This window comes from Dipteris shenzhenensis, chromosome 25, assembly GCF_047967505.1.
Source record: "Dipteris shenzhenensis isolate YYH24624 ecotype China chromosome 25, Dip_SZ_1.0, whole genome shotgun sequence".
Lineage (NCBI taxonomy): Eukaryota > Viridiplantae > Streptophyta > Polypodiopsida > Gleicheniales > Dipteridaceae > Dipteris > Dipteris shenzhenensis.
Genome location: NC_141620.1, coordinates 21,384,957 through 21,402,008, shown reverse-complemented (window position 1 = coordinate 21,402,008; position 17,052 = coordinate 21,384,957). Strand labels below are relative to the sequence as shown.

Sequence of the window (17,052 nt, the reverse complement as noted above, 5' to 3'; positions counted from 1 at the left end):
TTATGTATTGAAGGGTCGAAAATAGCAGGTCAATAAGGCTAAGCGCCTTAAGGTAGGAGATCTCTTACACCCATTGGAGATTCCATCTAGCAAATGGGAAAGCATCTCCATGGTGGGATTACCTTGGACAACTCTGTGTGGGTAATTGTAGATCGGTTGACCAAGATGGCTCATTTTATTCCTATCAATGAAGATGTTAAAACTCCAAAATTAGCTAGGCTATTTGTGGAGCATATTTATAGGTTGTATGGGCTACCAGCCGGTATTGTTAGTGACCGGGATAGCAAATTTAATAGGCCCATTTTTTAAGGGCTATGTTTATGAGGTTAGAAACTTCATTGAATATGAGCACCGCGGATCATCCACAAAGTGATGGTCAAACTGAAAGAGTCAATCAAATCATTGAGGATATGCTTCGAGCATATGTAAGTAAACGGCAAACTAATTGAGAACAGTATTTGCCCATATTAGAATTTGCATATAATAGTGCCAAACATTCCGCTATAGGTTTTAGTCCATTCATGATGATGTATGGATTTCAACCAAGAGCCCCAATGGCATTGGGACTCGAAAAAGAGAAGGTTCAAGCGGCCAAAGACTTTCTTGAAGATATGAATCAAACGCTTAATTTAGCTAAAGATAGCATAAGAAGAGCTCAAGATAGAGCACAAAGTTATGCAAACCCCCACCGTAGAAGATTGGAGTTTCAAGTAAATGAGAAAGTCTACCTCAAGGTACCTGAATCTTCAGAATCTCTAAAGACAGGTAAATGACCGAAGTTGTCTCCTAGGTCTATTCACAATACTTAAGAGGATTGGAGAATTTGCTTACAAATTAGCCTTGCTTGAGGGATGTAGAGTACAATCAGCCTTCTTGACACCACATACAAGATCTTAGCCAAGGTCTTGAGCTTGCGGCTGCATCCTCATCTCTCTAACATCATCCACTATACATAGACAGGCTTTGTCCAAGGAATGTAACATCCTGAATAACATTTTCACCTTCTGGATGAACATAGATTGGGCCAGGGACGAGTCGCAGTCCCTATCCATCCTTCTCTTGGATTTCGAGAAGGCTTATGATAGGGTGGAGTGGTCCTTTCTGGAGGACACTATGCACTGGTTGGGCTTCATAGACCGGTGGATCCGGTGGATTCCAGCACTTTATGCAAGGAACTCTAGCCAGATGCTCATTGGCGGCCACACTGGCGAGGCTTTTCCTCTTTCCCGTTCAGTACGACAAGGCTGCCCCCTTCCTCTCCCTCTTTGTAGCTGAGGCGCATGGCTATTTCCTACGATCCCACGCTGCAGGATTGACAGGGATGAGACTGTCGATCCGGCAAGAGGTGGACTCCGAGTTTACAGATGACACGGCGATGTATGTGAATGGGTCAGCATTGAGCCTAGAGGCAGTCAAAGGAGCTTTGGCCATCTATTGAAGGCCTTTGGCTCCAATCAACTAGAACAAGTCGGCCAGCTTCATCACAGGGATGGAGGAGGTCTAGGAGGTTTGAGACTGGGAAGCAGCCTTTGGTTTTCAATGAATCTCGCATGGGCGGACAGCAAGATATTTGGGTTGTCAGGTGGGGATCGACATTACAGCGGAGCAGCAGATTGCCCCGGTTCTGAAAAGTGTGCAAGGAAGCTTTTATATTGGAGCTATGCCAAACTCTCTCTAGCAGGAAGGGCTCTTGTAGCCAACCAAGTTCTCTTAGCTACAGCTTGGTACATTGCTTCCTGCTGGTGCTTTCACAGGGTCTGCATGGGACAACTCAGGCGCCTAGAATGCGATTTCCTCTAGGCCAGCTCAAATAGCATGAGGAACACCAAGGCCAAGGTTGCTTGGCAGACAGTCATTTTGCCGCAGGCTAGAGGTGGTTTGGGCATCATCAATCCAGAGATTTACAGTAGAGATCTTTTGGACAAGCTAGGGGTTTGCTGCCTCTTCGGGCTGTACATTGATGAGATCATCTCTTTCATAGACCGCCTAGGGGGCGAAGGATCACCACTGGCCAATCTCATGATACAGATATTACTATATGCCGATGACATAGTCCTCATCTCATCCTCAGTGGAGGGGCTGCAAAGACACTTGGAGGCCCTAGTACAGAGCCCTTGAAGCTCCTCCTACAGAGGGGACTTCTCAGGAGTACTCCACGCACAAGTGGTCAGTGGCAACAGTCCCATCGATGACTCTTCTGGGAGGCCCCTCTCACAGGGAGGGGATCCCCACTGATGCGGAGCCTTTTTTAGGTCTGGCAGAGGCTGGCAGGACTTCTTACGGGCCCCACCCAGGTGCAGAGAGGAGTTTGAGTGCCAGCCCCTCATTTGGCACCCGGAGGTCTGGGATCGAGATGGTTGTATGCTTCGACAACAGACACACATAGGCTCGGCTCAGTAGGACGGTGGACCAACCAACTCGCTTGGGGCTTGGAGCAGACTCCCATCCGACCTCAAGAAGCATTTGACAGCTCTCTCTCACTTATACCAGAGGCATGGAGGGCAGCTTTACAGACTAGACAATAGATGGCTAGGACAGTTTTCAAGGACAGGTGTCCCTCTACGGGTCATGATGAGACGGTCTTCGTAGGCTCTCATTTCGCATCATCCACCCACATGGAATTCTCTACAATTGTGGACCGCATGGTGGCTATCTGTGCCTCAATGTCCTCTACTGCTGGCCCACTGCGCGGAGCTATCACCGAAGCTGCCAACTCCTTCCGGAGCTGTGATGTCTCTTGGCTCAGGCTATGGATGAGACCATCCTACTATGCCTCTCATTTGCGGTCTATCTCTAGGAGAACATGGTCCCAGGAGTCTAATCGGATCGTTTGGCCATGAAGTGTGTATGGGTGTGGTGTGAAAGGGGGTTGGATGATGTGGGGCAGAAGTGGAGAATGGTGAGGCGACACCTGGAGTGTGGGTGTGGTGGGAGCGATTGAGGAGGGGAAAGGTGGCTGAGTGAGGGGTAAGGGTGACAGACTGTGGAGTGGGAGCATAGTGAGTCGGGCTGAGATGAGCTATCCCTGACTCTAACATTGATGATGATGATGATGATGATGATGCTGTAAACTCTGGTGCTGCCCCGGACACTGTCAATAGCGGTACAGTCACCTCCAAAGATGGTGCAGGGGATATCGGTGATGATGGAGGTGATTTTGAGGAGGAGGATGGTGATGTAGAGGCTGATGTGGAGGCCGATATGGAGTTAGAAACTGTTTGGGAAGAAGTTTTGTTAGCTGCCTTTTGTGTGGCAGTGCTGTTAACCTGTAGGCCACTACGGTTGCTACACTTGTTCATATCATCCATTGTGAGCTGCTTCTGCTGCTTCTCCTTCCTGGGGTTTCTCTTTATATCACCTTTATCCCCTTTGGCCATTGCCTTTTCCTATTATCTACTCTTTCAAAGGATGCTGAAGATCTTGCTGAAATTCATTGAGGGGCAGAGGGTATACAGCCCTCCATACCTTCCATTTCTTGAGGACTGAAGAGGGCTCCTGATATATTTGAAGACGTGAAGAAGTGGCCCCAAAGCACTATGGACCCGTGCTGAACTGTTCAATCCATGAGAAGCCCGTAAAACCAGCAGTAGCAGATGGTGCAAATCTCAAGAGATACTTGGAGCCCTTTTCTGAGTTTTGAAATTTTGAATTTTGGGGTGTGGTCTGGTGTTGTGAGTTCTTGGAGGTCCTAGAACTCCTTCGTAGTCCTTTTCTAATATTTAAGTAGATTTTTGTTGCTCTTTCCCAGAGATTGGTCGTTTTTGGGGTTGGAGCGGTCAATTGGTCCACAAGCTCGTGAGCTCCCTCCTGTGAAGCTCAACTTGTACAGAGACCATTGCCTACAGATTTCAGCGGAGGGCTTCATCAACCCACCAGGATACACGCAGATCCACCTCCCCTACTCCATGAGGATTTCAATCGGGCAGTTCCCAGTCTCATCACACCGTCTCCGTATTGAGAGTGGTTGCAGAGGGTCGCATCTGCACCTTGTGCGATTCTCGGCGGATCAAGTCAAAGGGAGCAGTTCGCTTTCATATGTCCTGTGTACTATGAGATCAGAGGTCAGTATCACTGCCTTCTCAAAGATGGTTTTGGATCCCTACCTAGCTTCTGGTCCTACCCAAACCAGAGATGCTTAGCATCCTTCATCCATGAGGCCGTACGACACAAGGAGCAGTTGCTCAGGGCACATAGGGGAGATCAGGACACACAACCAAACTTCACATAGAGCATGATCACTGAGTTTTTCCAACTAGAAAGCACCGACCAGCAGGACTAACAGAGGCAGCGGCTGCAAGGACCCGAGCCAGAGTCGGAGACACGCCAGACTCGTCAGTGTACTAAGGCACAAATCACATTAGGGACCTTCCTTCCATGCTCATATCACCAGATGCACGACCCACAGGAGTGACTCTGGCACTTGTTGGCCGCAAGGCCTCAGCAAGGAGACTACACTGGACTGCACATGTCAACAGCCACCGCCGGTGCTCTATCACAGGGTTTATGCCACCACAGCAGCCTCACACATCGATGTCCCCCCCTCCTAAGCTGCACATTACAACTTTGTACCTATCAAAGAAAAGGTGACGTGGAAACTTGTACAGTTATGAAATGAAATCTTACCTGGGTCTCCAGTGAACACTTTCACAAAAACATTTGTAGCTCCAGGATCTGTTGAAGGCTTATATAAAATATCAACCTACAAGAAGAAAGATGGAACATTTAGTGAGTGTAAAAGAATAAAAATAAACCAAGGTCATCCTGAAAGTTGTAAAGAACACTGGGAAAATGTTACATCAGAGAGACATTGGAGTCTATGTTATTTCCACAGACTGAGAATTATGATTAAGGTAGCTAAGACAGCTGACTTTCTATCATTTGAACAGAAAGCTTATGCACACAATCACTCATTTTACCAGCTGGTCAGTGACAGATGCTTTGTTTTTATATGCCTGCTCCTCGAGAATCTTTCTAATATTCTCCTTCCTCCGAAACCTGTATGATAATCAGGATTGCAAACCGATAAGCTAAGCTAGAATACAAGAATAGCCGTCCACTTATCTCCCACATGTCTTAACATACTCAAGTTGAAAAAAATGGTGCTTATCAATCTTTGAACAAGCCATACATCGCCATATACATATTTACATATGTACATATATACAAGTGTGTGTGTGTGTGTGTGCGCGCGCGCTTGCGTGTGTACATGTGTAGATGAATGCCAGAACATATCCAATCTCATTCTATAGAAAGAGTGCAATTTTAACCACATGACAATCAACCCCAAGGGTGAAAAGTATTTATCTCCATCACACATAGCAGGGACTAGCTATATTACATCCCCATCAGTGCACAGCGGTGAGTGCAGACCATAGAATAAATACCAACGATGAAATACACACATATCCACACACATCCATACGTGCTTAAGACATGCATTTATACAAAGGTCTTTGAGCTGAATTTCTGAAAGCACTCCACAGGTAATTGCAAACTCAGCCATGACAAAGGTGGGCATTAAAGGAGATCAAAGAGTAGTCCACATTACTCTATGAGACCCGTGATGCAGGCATGCTTGAGTAGAGGGTATGCTTCATTGGCCAGACTAGAGAGGCAGTGCTTCCACTCGCACTTTCAGGATCCATGCACCAAGGGGTTGCTTTTTGACTCCTTGGTTCGCCCAACAGGGATGTACGACAGCCCTTGTTGGGGGCCAGACTTGTCGGATACAGAGTGGGCCCGTGTGGAGTGGCTACAGGTTCTCATGTTATCACGGATGATTCGTGGTAAGTCATCCGTTCCTCACCAGATCATTCAGGCTGAGTTTGGGTCACCCCCTTTACAGCTATATGCTGCATTTCAGGTCATCTGAAACCCAGAAGGTAATCTACCATGTCACTTAGTTCTCTACAAATAGCTCCATGTTACATATCTTCGTGGGAAGCGTCACATAACAGCAGCAGACACTCTCTTTTCACTACACTCTCATTCTCTCTCTCTCTCTCTACACAGTGCTAGGGCCCAGGACAACAGTTGGGCTGGGACCCCCCGAAGGATTTTATTACTTGCAAAGAGAATTCTGAGTACATAGTTCAGCGTGGAAGCTGTGTCTACAAATCCCAAAACATGAATGAATATACATGAGCTCTTAGGCTCTCTTTCTTGGCAACAAGCCACTTGTCAAATTCTACATTACTTTCCTAATTACATGCCACTAAGGGAAGCTCTGGAGTCTTCGAAGCACTTGGTCACGCGAACCGCCTCCTAGATGCTTGTTAGGCTCCGTAGCGCTTAGGAAAATAACCCTTCCTAGTACCTGCAACAATTAATTAAAGCGCACCACCATGGCACCCATTAATTGTTAGCGCTTTGCATGCAAATAACACACTGTGGACTAATTCTAGCCACGGTGGGTGTCCCCACTGAACACATGTGCACACATAACAAATATAAAAATATATATTTATTCTCTGGTTAACCGGAGTCAACACTCTTGATTATAATTAAGAGGCTTTGACCAAGGGTTGAGGCGCCTTAATTATAATCAAGTCTCTCCAACCGAAGTTGGCACACTCTCCAACCGAAGTTGGCACATCTTGGTTAACCGTAGTTAACCCTCTTGGCACATGCCAAGTCTCGTTGACCGAAGTCAACATTCTCTGACCGTAGTCAGCTCTGTAGTTCTCTGGTTAACCGCAGTTAACCCTCTTGGTAATAAACCAAGTCTCCTCGACTGAGGTCAGGTTTACTTGACCAGAGTCAAGTATCTTTGACCGTAGTCAATTCTTTGACCATAATTAACACATATGAAAACTCTTTAATTATTATTAAATAAATGGTCAACTGTACTTTGACTTAGGATATTTACATTGTGGTGATATCCCCTCGGCTTCTATTCAGTTGACCTCTAGCCCATGCATCTATTCAAATCGATTGACCTCGGCATTAAGCACTGATGCATAAATCTTGGACATGACATGTCCGATCATGATGGTCCTATAGTTCCTCGGGTTCATGGGTTTTCCTATTTTGTGGATAGGTGAGATAGTGTTAATAGTCTAGGTGTGTGGGAAGCCAAGACAAACAGCTTCATTAAAAAGCTTTGCTAAGATCGGGGCTAGGATATTAATCCCATATGCATTGAATTCTTTGCATATACCGTCATGATGCCATTATGAAGCTTCATCACAACATCCTTGAGGTGGCTGATTTGGGATGTCGTAAAGTGTGCGTGCATAATCATACCAGATTTTAGTGTCAATAAGACACGAAGGGGCTTGTCGCTCTAGAAATCTCTGCTAAAAGTCCTTGGAGTTGTTGCTAACTGAAAAGCTTCCTTGTAAACATCCAAAAGCTATGGATGATCGGACAACATGCCTTCATCCATCCACTTGGCATCCAATGTCGTATAATTCTTGAATTTTAGAAGATACCTGTAAAACTTCTTGCCCAGAGGGCCTTTGCGTATAGTATGGTACACAATCTGCTCTAGCTGAAGGACTTCCTCCAGCTCATCCACTTCTGGTGGATCCTCTCATACTGGCTCTATAGGCTCTGGCCCCTAGAATTTCTTTAGAAGACTCACATGAAATGCATTGTGAATCCTCCAATGCTCTGGCAATGCCAACTTATATGCAACCTCATTTATTATTTCTGTAACCCTTAAAGGGCCATAGTACCTGGGAGATAACTTTGCATACACTTTCTGTTTGCCTTTGAACTTACGGCCTAGCTTTCTCGAACTTTAAAAGTACCCAATCCCTTTCCTTGAGATCTAACTGTCTTCTATGCTTATCTGCAGCTCTTTTATGCTTCTCTTGAGACCTTTCAATTGCTGTCCGGACTTGGCTGTAAGCTGTCTGGAGGTCTCTCACAAACTGATCAGCTGCAAATATTTCGTCCTTGGTCCTCATGATAGGTGGCAAAATCACCTTTCCATAGATGACCTCAAAGGGGGCTTTCCCTGTAGAGCTGTGTACTGTATTATTATAAGCAAACTCTGCCAATGGTAGGTACTTTTCCCAGTCTGAACCTTGGTCACCCACGTAGCATTTCAGCATATCCAATGCTGTAGAGTTTGCTACTTCACTTTGACCATCTGTCTGGGGATGGAAAGAAGAAGAAAAATTCAGATTCGTCCCCATATTATCAAATAAAGCTCTCCAGAATAGACTGGTCATTCAGGGATCTCGATCACTGACAATGGATTTAGACATACCATGATGCTTAAAGATCTGTGCCATGAAAAGCTTAGCCATATGATCTACCTTTATGGTTTTGCGAACCGGAATGAAATGAGCTTGCTTGCTGAATCTATCAATGATAGTCCAAATCCCATCATTCCCTGACTTTGATCTTGGCAAATCAAAAATGAAGTCCATTGTAATACTTTCCCACGGTGCCTGAGGCACAGGAAGAGGCATAAGTAGGCCAGGTGCCTTCCGTCTATCATACTTCACTTTCTGACACGTAAGGCATTTAGTAACAAACTAATGTATATCTTTTGGCATCCCTCGCCAAAAGAAATACCTCTCTAGTGCTAGAGTTGTTGCTGTAATTCCTCTATGTCCAGCATAGGGAGGTGCATAGCATTCCTCCAAAATCTTTTTCCTCATCTCTTGGGTGATGCATAGGCAGTCATCTTTCATTAAATACCCATCTTTCAGGGAATAGTGACTGGTGGACTGCCCCTCTTGCATTTGCTGTAAAATCTCACCAAAATCTGCATCATTAGCATATTGTTTCCTCATATCTTCCAGGTCCTGATGATAAGTAATAGTTACATTGTTGACCTGGGGTCTTCGGGACAAGGCATCTGCCACTTTGTTCCGAATTCCTGGGGTATGGACAATCTGAAAATGATACATTGACAGCATATTTGCCCATTTCATATGCTTCTCGAAAAGTTTTGTCTGAGTTAAAAAATATCTCAGACTTTGGTGATCTGTTTTAAAAGTAAAATCTGCACCCAAAAGATAGTGCTTCCATGTGTTCACAACATGAACTACAGCCAACAATTCTTTTTCATAGATTCCCAGATATCTTTCAGCATCACGCAATCTTCGGCTCTCGTATGCTACTACATGTCCATTCTGATGTAGTGCAGTCCCAACACACTCTCTACAGGCATCGCAATCAACATCAAAAGGTTGATAAAGATCCGGGGACTATAAGAAAAGGCTCTGTAGTCAACTTCTCCTTGAGTGTATTAAATGCTTTCTTTTGTGATATTCCCCATGTGAAAGCTGCATTTTTCTTAGTAAGGTCATGTAATGGAGCTGCGATATCAGCAAAATGCCTGATGAATCTCCTATAGTAGGAGCAAAGTCCCAAAAAACTACGGACTTCATGCACAGTTTTCAACTCAGGCCATTCTTGGATGGCTCGAATCTTTGCAGGATCCATCTGTATCCCATTCTTGGATATTATATGCCCCAGATAATGGATCTCTTCCAAAAAGAATTCACTTTTCTTGCTATTGGCAAAAAGCTGATGATTTTGAAGTTCTTGAAATACCAAAGCAAGATGTTCCCTGTGCTCTTCTTCTGTCTTTGAAAAGACTAGGATATCATCAAAGAAAGTACCCGTGAAGTGCCTGTACTTTCGGAAGATGTGATCCATCATTCTATTGAATGTGGCTGGAGCATTTTTCAACCCAAAAGGCATCACTAAGTATTCATACAACCCAAATGTCGTGCAAAAAGCTGTCTTATGCACATCTTGTGGTTGTATCCTGACTTGATGATAGCCACTCTTCAAGTCTATCCTGCTGAAAATTGTTGCCCCTTTGAGCTGGTCAAGCACATCATCTATGTGTGGTATCGAAAATCTATTTTTGATGGTCATCTTAATCAATGCACATTCGAAAAGAACCATCTTTCTTCAAGTTCAAGCGACGCTTGGTCTCCTCGACGGGCAATGGTGATGGCGGCACAAACCATGAGTAGTTGTAGCTATGGCTCATGGTTGCTATGAAGTCCGCCCAACGGAACACGTTGACAAAAAAAAAAAAAAAGGGCCACCCAGAAATGCTTTCTGACGCAATAAAACTATTGCTCTGTTCATCGCCCACGAGCAGCGTTCACTCTTGCCAGCCCTCCGCCCGAGGTTATCACTCTATTCAGGCATCTCCGTCACACTGGACTCCAATTGATTCGCCTTCATCATAAGCGCCCGCGTGAAAACGTTATTTCCATCGCCAAATTAAATCCGAAAATTCCTTGCGTGGTCACAAGAACTACCCCCGTTGGCTCTCCGTCTTGCTTATCAGCCCGCTTCACGGACAATTGAAGACAACTCAAGCCTTCCAATTAGTAGACTTCGTCTTGGATCGTAAGCCTCTTAAGAAAGGGCCTGATCCTGAGCTCTGATACCAATGAAACCCAGAAGGTAATCTGCCCTGTCGCTCAGTTCTCTACGAACAGCTCCGTGTTACATTTCTTCATGGGAAGCGTCACGTAACAGCAGCAGACACTCTCTTTTCACTACACTCTCATTCTCTCTCTCTCTCTTCTCTCACTCTACCCAGTCCTAGGGCCCAGGACAACAGTCGGGCTGGACCCCCCCCGGAAGGATTTTTCCACTTGCAAAGAGAATTTTGAGTACATAGTTCAGCGTGGAAGCTGTGTCTACAAATCCCAAAACGTGAATGAATATACATGAGCTCTTAGGCTCTCTTTCTTGGCAACAAGCCACTTGTCAAATTCTACATTACTTTCCTAATTACATGCCACTAAGGGCAGCTCTGGAGTCTTCGAAGCACATGGTCACGCGAACCTCCTCCTAGATGCTTGTTAGGCTCCGTAGCACTTAGGAAAATAACCCTTCCTAGTACCTGCAACAATTAATTAAAGCGCACCACCATGGCACCCATTAATTGTTAGCGCTTTGCATGCAAATAACACACTGTGGACTAATTCTAGTCACGGTGATTGTCCCCACTGAACACATGTGCACACATAACAAATATAAAAATATATATTTATTCTCTGGTTAACTGGAGTCAACACTCTTGATTATAATTAAGAGGCTTTGACCAAGGGTCGAGGCGTCTTAATTATAGTCAAGTCTCTCCAACCGAAGTTGGCACAACTCTCCGACCGAAGTTGGCACATCTTGGTTAACTGTAGTTAACCCTCTTGGCGCATGCCAAGTCTCGTTGACTGAAGTCAACACTCTCTGACCGTAGTCAGCTCTGTAGTTCTATGGTTAACCGCAATTAACCCTCTTGGTAATAAACCAAGTCTCCCCGACCGAAGTCAGGTTTACTTGACCAGAGTCAAGTATCTTTGACCATTCAAAGAACTCTTTGACCATAATTAACACATATGAAAACTCTTTAATTATGATCAGATAAATGGTCAACTGTACTTTGACTTAGGATATTTACATTGTGGTGACATCATCACGTATCTGTACCGAGTTAGGGAATATGGGGATTATACCTCGGGGCGTAGCAGGCTACCATGGATAGCTCTATCCTCTTCTATGGCACTTGCAGCAGGAGGAGACCAGAGGTGCTAGTATGCACGTACAGAGAGATGGTTTGAGCCATTCGGGCTCCACATGGATAGACTACCTCCCTTCCAGTACAGCATGGGTGCTCCGTTTTCTTCCCTCTTATCACACGAGGTCAACCAGGTTATTTGTGAGGATCTACTACAGCTACACACATTTCAAACCTGGTTGGGACCGAGTGAACTCCCAGTTAAGCTTAGCTTCTACAGAGATTACTTCTTACATATCACAGCGGAGGGTTTCATTGACCCACCAGGATACATGCAGATCTACCTACCCCACTCGCTGAGGATCTCTCTTGGGTAGTTCCGGGTCTCTTCACACAGACTTCGCATCGAGAGCAGCAGAGCAGAGCGACTACCCAGGGAGAGGTGCACATGCACACTGTGTGACATGCAGGAGGTTGAGACAAAGGAGCATTTCATCTTCAGGTGTCCTGTGTACTATGAGATCCGAGGGTGTTTCCACTGCCTCTTCAGGGATAGCTATGGGATTTTGGCCTGTTTCCTCTCCTACCAAGACCAACGGTGTTTGGCAGGCTTCATTCATGAGGCACTTAGACACCGTGAGAGGATACTCCGACCACAAAGATAGGAGCAGACTTCTTCCTCGGCTGATCCCTGTTAGAGCTCTATCACATAGTTCTTTCAGCTAGATCACATGGACCCCTACGAGACGAGGCCTCGACATGACCGTGACCCCGAGCCTGTGACCCGACAACTCAAACAGAGGGTCGACACACATATCACACTTGGGGACATTCCCTCCTTGTTTAAAGTCGGAGCCCGACTGATGGGGGTCACAGTAGCCCTGGTCAGACCCAGAGCTACAACCAGGAGACGTGCCAGGACCGCACCTCTAAGTGGCCGACAACACTCTATTGCCGACTTCATGCCTCCACTGCCTCATCCATCCTAATATCTTGCTACTGCCGATGATGATGATGATATTGATGACGATGCTGAGATTGATATATAGTTGACCATCGACATGACTATGTTGTACTTAGGACTTAGTACTGCCATTCTGCATTTTTGCATTTTGCATTGGTATGGACGCTCGTTTAGTAGCTCCACTACCACAGCTTGTTGTATCAGGATTTTCACAGTCTCATAGACCCATCGGTCTTCCGAAGACTTTAATAAAGTTTCTTTCTTTCTTCATCCCAGCTACAATTGCCTGCGAAGACAAGTGCATTTCAGATTCTTGTCTCTCAAATGAGTATTTCTAAGCAAAAGAGCTAGCTGATAGAGCGACACACTGCTACAATATAAAGAATCGTGATATCAGCAGGCCGCAACTTGGATGAAAACTCACTAGCTTACACAGAAATTTACATTTAGAACTATGCCTTGGGGAAAAAGACATGATTGATGGTCTCAGGAAAAAGAATGTCCAATGAACTGCTCAAGGATACACAGATGGAGCACTCCGATGCCATGAAGGCATATGGCAATATCTACCACTCAATCTGGACATTTTTGCATGTAAAACCTTTTTTCAGACTCTCATATTGCTACATTTTGCAGCCACAAGTGCTGCTATTGTCTGTGTCATGTTGTGAGTGAATGAACCATGCCTCATATTGTTATGGAGATATGAATATCTTGCATGTGATTTGGGTGAATACACAAGGCAAGTTGGTGATGATAGAGTAGAAGTTCATACTTGGGACACAAGTGAATTGAATCCTTTGATCACCGTCTATAATCCATTGTATCTCATTACAATAGGAAATATAGGTGGTAAGGTGACAGCACTTGCGCAAGAGCGCACGATGCAAGCCATATATTCACAATACAAGAGGACCCTTAGGGCCCATTGAAGACACATGGGCAGCATTTTGATTGACAAGAATAGCCTCAATTTTTAGGTTGGAAGGGGCATACGTGTGTTAGGATATCAGAGAGTTTAAAGGGGGGCCTTCAAAGCCTACCATGTGGGGGTGTACAAGTAGCTAGGTTTAGTCCTGAATCTAGAATCTGCCTTCAATGTGTTCTAGGAAAACGGGAACAGATCAAATGAATATGCTTTTTTGCATCTTGGTATCCAATGTTAGTTTTCTTTAAACGACTGTTATTTTGGATATTTGGCCAATGTGACGGAGGGTGTGCTGCCCAAACTGCTCACCCCATATATACATGTATATGTGCAAGTGCACAGTAGACACATGATATTCTTAGTATCCCTCTTTTAATAAGGACGGGAGATAGATGTTCAGTTCTTTGGAAAAAGTAGGAGCTACATTATGAAAGACAAGGATCTTGTAAGTGGGGGTATTCAACCAAGTTCTCTATCATCAGATAGGACAGTGAAATGTGATTGCAAAGGAACGGAATATACTTCAACTGGGATATTTTAAGATGGTGAAGTTAACTTGAACCAAGTGCTTCTCTCAAATCCATGTAGAAGTCATAGCAAGAACCATCTGTCTCAGCCTAAGAAATATAAAGTAGGTGGTGAGGTTAAAAAAACATTGTGCTGCCTATCAGCACCTATGAAAGGATGTAATACTATGGAAGAAAGTGAGCCTAAGAAGTAGGAGGCCCTCGATAAATCCAAAGAGAAAAGGAGTGGTTGATTTGGAGAGAGTTTCGATGAAGGAGGTATCAGCTGCTCAAGAAGATCGGAATTGGAGGCAGATAAAAATGAGTACTTGGGATAGAAGATGAAATGCCGTAGGGGCATTAAATTTAGCATCAAACTGAACCACCTCGTCATAACATCTGGCCCAGGCATTGTCTGTGAATGCATGCAGTGTAAGTGAGGACTTAAGACCATAAAGAAGGCCAAGACCTTGGGCGCCTGGTAGGCAAAGACAAGTTTTCATTGCCTACCAATGTATTGTGTACTCGGACGATGCATGAATTTGCTCAACTTGGAAACAGCATACTGAAGATCAGGCCATGTGTGACACAAATATGTCAAGCATCGAACAGCCTATTGATAGAGAGTGGCATCAAAAGGCTCAGTACATCATCCAAGGAGAAACAAAAACCATTCTACGGGTGTAGAGACTGTTTTACTATCCTCAAATTGAAATCTATGTAGGAGCTGTCCAATATTTGGACTGACTCATGATGATACCCCAATCAACATGAGTAGACTGAATTCCAAGATAGTAGTGAAGGTGAACCAAATCTATCATTCAAATGGCTGCTGCAATTCATCCTTGAAGGCTGCAATATGTTGAGTAGAAGGTCCAATCAAAAGCATATCATCAACGAATAGAATTAAAATCAGCAAGTTTGCATCACACTTGCAGACCAAGAGTGTTCTCTATACGGCTGTTCTAAAAACCAAGTCTAAGAAGATGAGCATGTATCGTGGCATACCAAGCACAGGGTACCTACTTCGACCATACATGCTTCGTGCAAGCGGCATACCTTATTTTCAAATCCTTTGATCTCAAAACCAGGAGGCTGAGTGACATACACCTCCTCATGCAAGTGTCCATGAAGGAAAGTGGCTTTGATATCGAATTGATGCACTTGCCAATGATAATGGGCTGCAATAGCAATGACACACTTGATAGTGGTAATGTGTGAACTGGGTACAAATATCTCCTCAAAATCAATGCTCTACTATTCAGCACGACCTTTTGCAACAAGGCGGGCTTTGTAGTGGTCAACATTGCCATCAGCTTTCCTTTGAGTTCATACATCCACTCGGAGCCTGTAGCATGCTTGCCTTTAGTCAAATCACACAACTCCCAAGTGCCATTGTGATGAATTGAGTCTAAGTCAGCCTTCACTATCAAAGGCATCTGTGTGACACAGTGGCTCTTTATTGCAAGTTGTATCAATCAATGCAACCTCCACTAAGTGTCTTGCATGTGACGAGAAGCTGCTCTTGTGTAGGCAGACAAATGTGCAGCTTGTTGCTGTCCTTTGATGTATTTAACAGCCATCTAGAGACTGTTTTTGGTTGCCATATAACAGCCCTCTCTTCGGTCAGTACTTGCTCTTTGGCAGCCTGATCAATGTGGGGTAATTCGGGCTGAATCTTTCTGTGGTTGTAAGTCACCTGCTAGTGGCTGAGTTGGAGCCTCCCCATGACTCGTCAAAAATATGAAGCAGACTTTAACAAGGACAGCAATGTATCAAAGACATTAGAAGCAACAATGGTTGGCTGTTTTTGACAATCCAACAATGGCATAACAGAACTTTCAGAAAAGTCAACATCTCTAATAATAATACTCTTCCCATACTTGGTTGGTATAACAGACGCTCTTTGCTTTCTAAACTGTAACCAAATGAAGATGCATTTAGGTGTCTTGTCCTCAAGCTTGTGCAGTAATTGAGATGGAGCGTGTGCATAAACAAGGCATCTAAACACACTCGTGTATGAAACGACTAGCTTACGACCTGTTCAAGCCTCATACGGAGTAATAATCTTCAATGCCCTGGTCGATGACTTGTACAAGCCATAATTTGTGCACATTATGGCAGCCAGAATTTGTTGAGCAAAGACTTGCCTTTCATCATGACCATGCCATCTCCATCAAGGTTCTATTTTTGTGTTTGCAACACCATTTTGTTCTGGTGTGTATGGCATGATACATTGATGAATTATACCATGAGATGCTAAAAAATCAGCAAACTCTCAGGACATATACTCATCCGCCTCCCTCCCCCCCATCAGTTCAGAGTGTGACTAGCTTGTGTCCACTTTCATTCTCAGCCATAGCAAGAAATTGTTTGAAGCATGCAAAGACATCTAACTTGGATTTTAATAGATAAAACCCATGACGGATGAAGTCGTCCACAAAAGTGACAAAGTATGAATATCCACCAATAGATGTTGTCCACATTGCACCACAGACACTACTGTGAACCAAGTACAACTTGCAGGCTGTACCATCACTTCCATCTTTAGGGAATGAAAACCAATGCATTTTTCCAAGTAAGCATCCATCACAAAGTGTTTGGATAATGCATGCATTTTGGGGAGATCAACAACAAACTACCATAGTTTAGATGCCCAAAATGCTCATGCCACAAATGCGTGTATGCAATAAAAGAATCCTCTACTACAAGTGCTTCTATGACTATCTCTCATTCATAGGCATCAATTCTGTAACGCCCTCTGGTCAACGTTCGAGGGATGACAATGGTGTTGCCATTTCTGAAATAGTAACCATAAAAGATATCTCTATATCCAGATGTAGCAATGGCTGAAATGGACATGAGATTCTTTTTAATTATCGGAACGTATAAAACATCTTGAAGAGAGACCGGATCACTACATGCTGAAGTAAGCTCAACTTGGCCAACACCTTTCACGGCATAAGAAGCATTATTGGCACAAGTCACAATGCCCCCCTTGTTGAAAAGGTCACCTCCCCATCTGTTAGCCCCCAAATGAGGAGAGCAATGGGGAGGGAGACCTAGATCTGCCTAGAGAAGAGAGAGACAGGGAGCTGTACATGGGCAGCACCTCACAGCAAACAAAGGAGGGTTCATCCCAAGGTATGAAGGTAGGTACATGGGCTGCATCAGGCCTGGAACATGGCAAGAAGAGACGCAGCAAATG

General features: G+C 44.5%; 1 protein-coding gene across 4 annotated transcripts in view; it reads right to left on the bottom strand.

Moving 5' to 3' along the window:
* The window catches only part of LOC147885598 (pheophytinase, chloroplastic-like), an 87,940-nt gene that overhangs the window by 13,326 nt on the left and 57,562 nt on the right, over positions 1 to 17,052 (bottom strand). For all 4 annotated transcript variants that reach the window (XM_087396996.1, XM_087396992.1, XM_087396995.1 and 1 more), the window contains 2 exons: positions 4,917 to 4,995; positions 4,624 to 4,699 (listed from right to left, as the gene is read on the bottom strand). In XM_087396996.1, the coding sequence (XP_087253122.1) occupies positions 4,624 to 4,699; positions 4,917 to 4,995 (155 nt within the window). The remainder of the gene's footprint in view (positions 1 to 4,623; positions 4,700 to 4,916; positions 4,996 to 17,052) is intronic.